Source organism: Notolabrus celidotus, chromosome 22 (assembly GCF_009762535.1).
Source record: "Notolabrus celidotus isolate fNotCel1 chromosome 22, fNotCel1.pri, whole genome shotgun sequence".
Classification (NCBI taxonomy): Eukaryota; Metazoa; Chordata; class Actinopteri; order Labriformes; family Labridae; genus Notolabrus; species Notolabrus celidotus.
In genome coordinates, this window is record NC_048293.1 from 263,086 (window position 1) to 273,724 (window position 10,639).

Sequence of the window (10,639 nt, forward strand, 5' to 3'; positions counted from 1 at the left end):
TAATGTTGGATTGGAGGTTTTTTAAAGGGAGATATTCTTGGAGGATGAGTATTAAAATGTTTTCTGGTTTCAGAAAAAGCTGATTGATCTGATTGGAAAACGTTTTACTGCATTCATGAATCGTTGCATAAATGCCTCCTGACCCTGACCCACTTTATGAGAAGTTTTAAACGATGTATATCCTTATGAAACTCGGCACGTGGTTTTCTTACATCCTCTCAGAGGAAATTTGCGTCAGAACAACACACAGGTGCAAAAATGAAACTAGTTCTGAATTTCTCAGATTGGTATAACCACATGAAATGCTGTTTACATCCTACCCTTGGTTCAGAGTTATAATAACCGGCTGCACACACAGAGGACATCTTCACACTTGTAAGTCTCGCTACATTCAGGAGAGATGTGTTTGACACTTTCCAGCTGTTTTCCCTCCAGCACACCAGGTAAGAAAAACACTTAATGGACTTTAAATATCTGATCCTGACCATCATCAGGTGACAGTAACCATGGATTATACCTTTTTTTCTGATAAAAACAGCCAAAACAAAATCATTTATAAGAGGTAAGCATAATTGAAAATGTACATTCTGAATGTTATTTCTAAAAATTAGAATTTATCTATAATTGGAAAACTAAATAGCATACCAACACACCGTTATTCTACCACAGCTCCGAGACATTGTTTGAATGACATCTGAATTAATTCTGAGTAAAGAAGCTTTCAGGGTTGAAGAGAACACACACATTTCTGTTTGTGATCCATCCAGTCATGGTGTTTTTATCACAGAACTTCTAATTAAAAAGTGCCTGGGGTTTTTAGCATGCACTGCTGCTAAAACAATGCTGGCAGTAAGATGGAAGTCTCCGTCACTCTCTCAGTTCATCCGTGCATCAACTTGTTATCAGAGATTCAGACAGTGAGGCTCTCTGTTGCTGAGACGAAGCAGGCAGGCCAGATTCCGGTTAAAAACTGAATGGAAGCACTCAACGCTGCCAGATCTTTTTTCTACTGTTCAATTATGTTGAATCTTTTGACATTTTTATTTAAAGTCTTGCTTGCAATCCATCTGAAATATATCCTTGAAGACTTTCAATCACTACAAGTAACCAAATGATGATTCTGATGTTTGTAACGACCAGTAGTCAATTGATTTGGTGATCAATCAATAGTGAAAACAGCCGGTGAAAATGGTTTAGTTTGAGGGGTATTCTGTTTTAAAGTGGTGCCTGATATGTGGATGTTTGCAAGACTTTCCAGACTGTCTGTTTAAAAAAGTTTTTGTTGAAAATGTCCCCTTTTCATGAAACAAGAGAGGCCAACATTGCCTCAGCACTGGTGTGTCTAAAAAAAAGTCCTGCTTGTGTTTGTGTGTGTGTGTGTGTGTGTGTGTGTGTGTGTGTGTGGGTGGGTGGGTGGACTTTAAAAAGGGGAGGGTGGAGCTTGTTCTTTTCTAAAAAGCTTCAGCTCACAGCAGCTGCGGCTGTAGATCTGTGAGTGAGCAGAGCTGAGACTGTGAGATCAGGGTGAGTAAAAGCTGCTCAGGGAAACAGTGTGAAATATATATATAACGTTAAACTGATATATATCTGCCTGCTTGAACTGGGTGTGATTAAATTGTGGTTGTAGCTAAAAGTTACTGTCTTACATTGCTTGTCAAATGTATATGTGTTTATCTTGTTTATCAGATAGGGAAGTGGCTCTTACTATTATTTTTTTATTTACTGTAATTTCTTCTTTCTTCTTTTTTTATTGATCATTTTATGCTTTATGTTTTGTTTTATTCACTGCGACAACATGGTGATGTTTGGTTCTATTTTCTTCTTTTTTTCCAATTTGTATTTATGATTATAATACTATCAAAAATGTAATACTTTTCTTAAAAATATGTAAATGTTTAATAGGCTTTTATTTTGAAATTGAGCAGGAAGTCATGCTATGAGGCTAAAACATTCAAAGAAAAGACTTATAGAAAATAAAACTCACTGAAAAATAAAAAAGGAGACAATATAAGTCAATATAAGTCGATAATACTGAACACATTTATGATTTTATATGTTTAATTGACAGCTTGTTAATGGAGTCAGCTAACACACACAGCCATTAAAGCTGTTGTTGGTAGTGTTAAAAACGTTGCTTTTTTTCTGCTGGGTTTGGAGTAAAGGTCATAATGCCCGTCAGTACTCATCGGTAAGTGGAGTTATTTGAGACTATTGCAAAATCTCTGCATTTTTCAAAGCCTTTGTATCAAGCAATGTTATTATTCCCCTCATTCCCGTTATGACAGACCAATCATAGCCAATCTCCAATCCTCTGTCCTGATTGGTTAAGCGGGGGCCCCTATTACGTCCTCATATTGGCTATATGTCCGGCACTATCATGACTGCACACTTCGATCGATGTTGGGGGGCTAAAAAGAAATCTGGTTGGGAGGGATAGTGTTGACATTCAAAGTCCCTCTCTCTGAACAGATGTTTACTCTGTGACTACAAACAGCAGCTTTAAGAGTTTAAATGAGCTGCTCTGAGTTTCCATTATAAACAGTCTTTATCCTTTTGTCTCCACAGCTTCCTCACACTTCTGGTCCCGTTTCACCTCCCGGTTAAGGATGCGGACCATGTCAGAATCTGCGGAGACAGTCGGTCTCAGAGTGAACGTTTCCTCGGATCAGAGTGGGAGACCTGCAGGAGGGAGACGGTTCAAACTCCCGAAGTTATGGGGAGGCCAGAAAGCTCAGAATCAGCCTGTTGTGAAAACCATCTCCATTACTGATGGACACAATTCACCAAAGGAAGAGGAGCTCAAGACCGGTGAGTCTTTAACGGTGACGGCTGCAAGGTTACCTCCCTGAAAGTCAGAGTGATAGAATAACCAGGGTACTATTAAATCTACTCTAAAATTGAAAAAAACAAACCCACACTCAATATTGCACATGCCCTGTTATTGCACCCACACCATCAGCATTGCACAACCTTAAAGTATTGCACATTTTCTGTTAGACAACACTTTAATATAAACTTTTAAAAGAGAAACTTTTTATTTCTTTTAAAATCCTCACATCAAATATGAAAATGAAGAAGATTCACAAACTGTTTCCTTGTTGCAGCATTTTACTTTTACACAATAATGAAATAAAGTTGGATAAATGTCAGATTTAAAGAAAGAAAGCAATGTGGGTCTTTCCAAAATAGCATTTGAAGATGTATTTAATTTTCTGAAACAACCAAACTGATCCCAATATGATATATATAATATAATAAACAACAATTAATATTTTACCTGTGTATGCAAGTCTAAAGCAACTGTAGTTAAATTTAATTTTATTCAGATGCCTGAATTTGATGTACACACATGGATAAGTCAGTTTAGTACAGTTACATTTGTAACAAGTCATAAAAAATATAGCTTGACACTTTTATTACCAAACTCCTGCTTTTTCCTGAGGTTAAGTGTTTTGTTTTTCTGTAAATAATACCAACATTTTTCCCCCGCAGTGGTCCTCACACTTGAAGAAATCCTCCAAGCAGAAGATGTACAACACTTGTGTGAGGCCAGCCAGCAGCTGATCCAGAGAGAGGAGCGTCTTTATGGGGAACAAAAGGAGACTTATTCTCTCACACATCACTCTGAAGAAGAAAACAAGCTGGATGGATACTACAAAAACCTGAAAGGCCTTGTCCAGAAGACTCTGAGGCTCTCTCTCAGCCCTGGAGAACTCAGTGTGGAGGCTCTCGCGTCTGCGGTGAAGGCCATAAACCAGGAAGTGGACCAGGACGAGCAGTGGAAAACAAGGGATAAGTCATCACCTCCCTGGAGGCAGGACGACTGGAAGAAGCTCCATGACTCAACGCTTTGCAGTCTGGTGGAGGGTCTTATGGACAACCCCTCAACGCCCCCTCCTGATAATGCAGAGACGTCAACTTTCCAGGCGGATGTCAACAGCATGGGCAGGCAGCTGAAGGATGACCTGCTGTGGGTGGTGGGAGTGGTGAAGATATGCTACACACCTGAGCAGGACATCTGTAACTTTTACGCCGGGTTGTACCACCAGACCTTCAGCTCCAGGCTCAGAAAGATCGCAGACTTTGGACTTGGGGACAAAGACTGCACTTTCCTTCTGCGCTGGGTGAACGAGTATTACCCACAGTAAGTCAAGCCTTTGATTTATGGACTGAGTTACTCACAGCTTCTATTTAAAGACTAGGTCTGATCTGAGTTAGTCCATGATATCGCATGGCTCCTTCAGTATCTCAAGAAGCGCTGATTGTCTGACTATTACAACATTTGTGTTTTTCTGCATTAACTCCCAAAAATGTTTGTTTTACATGAAAAAGTCTTATTATTTCTGAAAAGAGTAGCTTTTAATTCCTTCACTGAGGCTGCACAACAAGTATTTCTGAGATGTAGAGCGTTAAAGAAACTGTGGTAGACTAAATGTGGATTCCACTTCCTGTTTTTAAGATTTAAAAAGCGTTTCACTATCATTTAATGCAAATGGTGGTTCTTTCATCTTTATCAGTATTTTACCAATGAGCTAATGGATGTAAGAGCTAGTAGATCTATTAGCTAATAGATGGTCTAATCACAAACCTAACCTTTGCCTTTTCTTTTTATATAAACTCAGTATTTACAGGGAAGAGAGCATTTCAGTTTCTGGGGCTCAGAGTTGTTTAATTATACGGTTATATCCCCGCTATCTTTGCTTGTATGTGATTATTTTTCATTTTCAAACAGTCTGCTTCCAACTTAACAAAGACAGTCTGTTTATTGTGTGAGTTTATAATGGTGGCATTGAGAAGTGGACATTCCTAGGGTTTTTTAAGGGGTAATGAGCGCAGCAGGAGCGCTTTAACAGAGCGTAAAGAAACTGTTTGTCTTTTTGTGCTTATTTGAACCAGTTAACCTCACAAGCTTTCAGTGGGAACCTCAGTTGCATGCTTTTAAACTCATGAAATCCTAGTTTTGATGCTGCATGTGAATGAAAGTTCTAATATCTTCTCTCTGTGTCAGGATCCTTCAGAAGCCAGAGCTGGCCTGTGAGATCAATGCTGAAGTGATGGGAAAGCTGCTGTCTGAAGAGTTACTGAAACCTCTAGAGGAGCAATACTTAAGCAAACAACAGGTAACATGAGCTGCTGTTGTCTGATTAGTTATAGTTCTGTGCATTTCATAAGATTTTGGTAAGGTTAAGGTCCTTTCATGGTCCACAGTGGATGTATCCCTATGTGTTTGGGACTCCTGACTAACTCAAAAGCAGCCAAAAGATTTGACCCATACTTATTGTGAGATGACATGAAATAAAAGACACCACAAAATAAACACACTGCAACAGAGACAAGAATAACCAAACATCACCAAGACCAGAACATGACAATAACTTCTGCAACTTTGCAGTCTTAGATTAATAAAGGTGAAGTAAAGTACAGTTATCCCATCACATACCTCATGTCTGCTTGTACAGTGTGATGGATAATTATGTGATTCAATCTTTAAACAAAAAGGGGATTCAGCAGAGTCATATATATTCTGTACACAGACTGTTATGAGTAACAGTGGCGTTGTTGTTTTATCAGGAAGAGCTGAAGACTTACATCAGCCGCGTCCTGAAGGAAGCAGAGCAGAAGTGGAGACAAGGAGAGGAGCCAACACGAGAGGACGGATGCTTCGTCAGTCACGTGGCCTACGACATCATTCAGGTAGAGCTTCAATCAATGCTTACAGGGCCTGCTCCAAAACAAACAATGGACAGACAAAAAGCTTACTCTGCTTGTTTAACAGATTATGAAATCACTATGCTCTGAGGAAAATATTAACCAACGAGGAAGAAGCACTGTGAATTTTTAGAGAGTCATTCACTGTTAGATAGAAGTTAATCCTGCAATAGCCCCACAGCCAGTGAGTCTTGTAAATATAGCGCACAGTATTTCCAGCACAAGTGAATTTATTTTATTGCTTCACATTCATTTTAATAAGCTGTATTGATCTGTGTCCTTTATCTGTCTTCAGCTTTTGAATGGTATGGTGTCTTCAGCTGGTACGATCGTGGGAGATCCGCACAAAGCTCAGAGTATAACCTGCCCACTGAAAGATCTGATGCAGAGGTAAAGAGATGATTTTAGTCTTAATAGTGTCATCTGATGGGGAAAACTAAAATGTTCATATTTTCTAAGCTTATTGTGTAACATGTTATTGTTATTTTCAGTGTGTGATGTCGGCTAATGTGAAAAGCTGCTAAACTGCCTTTCATTGTTCCACAACAGTGACATTAAAGATCTGCTCTGTTCTCTCAGTTTCCAGACTTTTCACAACAACATCATAAAGCAGAACAAACCAAGCAGCAGGCCGTTCATCAAGGCAAACCTTGGCTGCATCAAACAGTTCATGTAAGCTAGTTATGTTTAGCCACTGTGTGTGATGGTCATATAATTAGATCATTATCTCTGTGAGCTAACGTGTCTTCTCTCTACCTGTCTGCCTGCAGGGAGGTCCTCAATAAGAAGGGCCATCTGTTCCAGGAGGACGTACGGAGAATCTGTCTTCAGGTTCTGACTGACATGAGAGAAACAGCACATCTATATTTATTGAAACCTGTGCACGAAGGCCTCAGGGTGAGTTTCCTTCACAACAGATTAAAATACTTTTTATTATTCACATAAATAACCAGCGCCACGATATGTGACTCCTTCTATCAAGCCATCAAAGCCTGATGGTGCTACTGAAATATGTGACATCTTTCTTTCATCTTTAACTGTTAATTGAAGTTCTGACAGTCCACTGTGTTATGTTTGTATCACACACAGCCTTATTACAGTCAGCTGGGAACCAGTGACTGGCTGAATGAACCCGTTGTGTTTAGGAATCTGCTGGACGGCGTGGAGAAGGAGCTGGAAGATCTTCAGGGTGCTGTTCAGTCCTGTCACCAGGTAGAGTGAGAAATGCATGCAACATAAATCTAAAGAGGATGCTGCTGTCTCAATATGATGCATTTCTCACTATGGTTGAGATCTTTTGAAGAGATTTTCCTATTCAGGAAGCTATTTGTTTCCATTTATGAAAATCCCTTTGCAGGATACAGAAGAGCAGCCCGATTTTTAAGCTGTCAAGAAATGAATGGAAATCAGAGGCGAGGGGAAAGGCCTTGAAAAATCAGATACACCATAAAAAAAACTATTAAGGACTGTAGTGTTAATTGTCTTATTTGTATTTCTGATTGTGTGTTTCTAATGTCATGTTTGGATTCTTTCAGGAGCTGATTGGTCAGCTGCACCAGGAAGTGACGGTGGAATACCTGAGGAGGCTCCTGAAAGGAAAAGTCAAACTGAAGGACAAGCAGCAGCAACATAAAGCCTACCAGAGGATCAAATCCAACACAGAGAGTTTGCAAGATTTCTTTGGAAAAATGGTGAGTGAGATTGTTTAATTGTATATTTTTTTAAACATGTATTTCCTGATGTTGTGTCTTGTAAACTCAGAGAACAAATCAGTCACTGAAGTAATTCACACAGAGAAAATTTGGTAGAGAGTAAACACTTCTCTGTCCTCTCAGGGATCAAATGAGGACTGGTTGAATGAAATACTGACCAAGGTTGCCGAAGTCTTGAAACTCCAAGAACTCCCGGCCATACAGATGGAAGTAGTTTCTCTTGGAACAGCTTTCCCCGACCTCAGGTGAGCTTTCACTGAATCTATTCACCATTTTATCAAACAAGTAAAACATGTTTACCACAGACATTCTCTGGTGTCATTGAGTCTGTCTGACCTAATAAGGACGGAATAGTGTCATGATGTGAGCGGTTTACATAACTCTTGAGTGAATATAAACAACCCCACTCTTTCAGAGAGAGCTGAGGGATAACAGGAAGTGGAAATATGCCTGGGTGTTTCCTGACAGCAGCATGATATGAGGAGCTAAAAGCAGACATGCTGCTGCTCAGTTTACTCAGAGTTGGCAGGGACAGTGAGAGAGCTGTTCACACGAATTAATGGCCAGTGAAAAAGTAGGGCAAGCCTTACTCGGTACAAAGCAACACATTTAGAAAACCAGCACTTCCTAATGTGAGGAAAAAGTTACAGCTATTATTGCTTTATCTGCAATAATTACAGATCACAGAGGATACAAATGTTCATTTTCAAACATGTCCTCCTTCTTCCACCTGCAGTGAGAGACATGTTTCAGCCCTCCTCAAGCTGAAGACCAACATCTCCAAAGCCAACAGAAGAATGGTGAAAGAAACTCTGTCAGATAATCTGAAAGAACTCGACGCTGTTGCAAGTCGGCCATTTTTCTCCAAAATTCAGGTGAAATAAGAGCCGTTCACTCCAGTATTACATCCAGTTCTCTTCTTTTTAGCTAAAGTCGCCTGAAATTGTACAGTATTATGTATTAATGTGTGTTTTGTGCTGCATTTGTGAGAGTATGGACACGGTGTTTCCTGAGTTACTGTATTCATGTATAAGCTATCGAACACAATGATGTGCTGTTTACTGCTGAAAGACCAGGTCTTGGTTTGAGAGTTCATGCTTGTGTTTTTTGTTGTTTTGTGAGACCAGATCAGTGCTAGTCTGTGTTAGTGTCCTTTACTATCAAATCAGTGTTATAGTTTTTTATTTTTATACGATCATGTGCAATAAAAAGAGATCTCCAGTTGTACTTTTAGAGTTTTATTTTCATGCCATGTGGTGTACAGAATGTTGTGAAAGAAAATGTGAAATGAAACTTTTTAAATAAATGTTGTGAACCTTTACTGTCTGTGATTTCCTAAAAAAGTACATGTTTACATGAGCAACAAAACCTGGGTTGAGTTATAACTTCACTAGCAAGGACCACCCCACACAAATATATAAGTTTGAACATCTAATGAATTATTTGTGCGTAGTGTGCTCAGCAGAAGGAGACCCAGGATGGGGGTTCCGTCTCAGCGTTCTCCTGCTGAGGTGATCTTGACCCGGGTTGTACCTGGAAGTAGACAAGGGCATAGAAGAAGCGAGCATAAGTTGAGTAGAAGTGGATAAGATAAGATAAGATATACTTTATTTGTCCCCCATTGGGGGAAATTTCTTTTGTTACAGCAGCTTATAACACGGGACAGGGGAATACAACAATGTACTAACATAGTTAAACAATATAATAACAGTAATAATAGCAATGACATGGGTAAAATAAAATAAAATAAAATAAAATAAAAATAAGATAAAATAAAATAAAATAGAATAAAATAGAATAAAAAAGGAAAAAGGTTAAGTGGAGTAGAGAAAGGTGTGGGAGGGTGGGTGAAAGAATCCCAGTCAAATGGTTGGAGTAGGCTGGCTACGTTTAAGAAGGCTTGTCAGGTGATTGAGGGTGTGGTTTAGGTGTGGTCCTGCTCCCGAATTTAAGTTTACACCTTAACTTCATTAAATGAAAAACAAGATTCCAAGCAGAAGTTTGTTTATAGTTTAAGTTATTTACTAAAAAATTCAAAGTTAGAGAAAAAAGTTCATCAAAATCACCTTTACGCAGGGAAAATCACTGTAGACCTTTGTTCTGATAATCGAAAAACAGACGTGAATCAGTGTAAACAATATTTTTTGGAATGGACAATTGTGCAGTGATGGTGTCCTGTATGTTAATCTAGTCTTTATTGAATAGCTCAGCCAACCCTTCCGCTAGTCCGACTCACAACCAATGGCCATTCGTCCATAATGGTATCCAGTGACCCCCTTGTTTTGCACATGCTCTGCTTTTAATGTCCGGCTGCTCGAGGGAAGAGAGCAGAACGATTTGACGCAGCTGACGTGTTTAAATTTACTCAGAATTTGAAGGAAGTGGCTTCAAATGAAACAGTCAAAAATGAATGAGTGACATTAGATCAAGATTTGTGACACTTCTAATTATAAAAGTTGAATGGATCCCCAAAGACATCAGGATTTGGTCTCTGAATATTTGTCCATTTTGTTATTGTTTCCAGGAGTCAAACGATAGATGTTGAGAGAAGTTGAACAACATTTAAAGACAATTTTAGCATGCTAGTTCCACTCCATAAAAAGTTAGAGAGCACAACCATTAACCGCAATTCGTCCCAAGAGGATTATAAAGGTGTGTACCAAATTTAATGATCATCCATCTCTTGGTTCCTGTTGTTCACCGGAGGGAGCTGACATGCCAACATTACTACTCATAGTAAGTGACAAAATCATGTATTTTTCCACGTGTAGGCTTTGTGTGCTTTAATCATTCTTCTTGTACACCTCATCATGGGAGCATTAAGACATAACTTCAAAGAAAAAAGAGTTATGTGACTGATTCACACCCATCACAGCCAAAACAGAGCTTAACAATTCAAGGAAATCATTTACCCTCTTGTGCGGGAATACACAGAGAGCTGAATTGTTTCCAGATTTGAATTATTTCATCACTCAGGCCAAGTCTTACGCCTGCCAAGGTAGTTCCTGTGGACTTCATTTGAGGAAGCAGTGTAGTCTTCTCTTGAAAGTCTAGTCTCTGTTTTTATATAATGGCTCTAAGAGGAAGAATTCGCTCAGGAAGACCGGGTTCATAGCTACAAGTTCCCCATGGAGAGTGGGAGGAAAGGAAGGAAGACAACCTCATTAAAGTTGTCGGCTCTGATCAGTACTGGGAATAACTATGCTGGCAATGACTGG

At 39.2% G+C, this 10,639-nt stretch overlaps 1 protein-coding gene across 2 annotated transcripts; it reads left to right on the plus strand.

Moving 5' to 3' along the window:
* Positions 1-332: 332 nt before the first annotated feature.
* LOC117806856 (tumor necrosis factor alpha-induced protein 2-like) lies at positions 333-8,742 on the plus strand. Of its 2 annotated transcripts, none has more exons than XM_034675941.1 (12): positions 333-443; positions 2,566-2,808; positions 3,493-4,144; positions 5,009-5,120; positions 5,572-5,694; positions 6,005-6,099; positions 6,289-6,381; positions 6,480-6,606; positions 6,799-6,921; positions 7,245-7,400; positions 7,545-7,666; positions 8,158-8,742. In XM_034675941.1, the coding sequence occupies exons 1-12, from the start codon at positions 401-403 to the stop codon at positions 8,303-8,305; spliced, it is 2,037 nt and encodes a 678-aa protein (XP_034531832.1). In that variant the 5' UTR covers positions 333-400; the 3' UTR covers positions 8,306-8,742. The 2 variants fall into 2 exon arrangements, with proteins under 2 accessions (XP_034531832.1, XP_034531833.1); XM_034675942.1 differs by lacking the exon at positions 333-443 and adding an exon at positions 1,465-1,524.
* Positions 8,743-10,639: the final 1,897 nt, after the last annotated feature.

Bases quoted from the DNA above. Each gene is read 5' to 3' on its own strand.
- LOC117806856 (XM_034675941.1), top strand. From the start codon at position 401: ATGTGTTTGACACTTTCCAGCTGTTTTCCCTCCAGCACACCAG. The intron at 4,145-5,008 runs GTAAGTCAAGCC...TCTCTGTGTCAG, and splicing joins GTGAACGAGTATTACCCACA to GATCCTTCAGAAGCCAGAGC. The intron at 6,607-6,798 runs GTGAGTTTCCTT...TATCACACACAG, and splicing joins CTGTGCACGAAGGCCTCAGG to CCTTATTACAGTCAGCTGGG.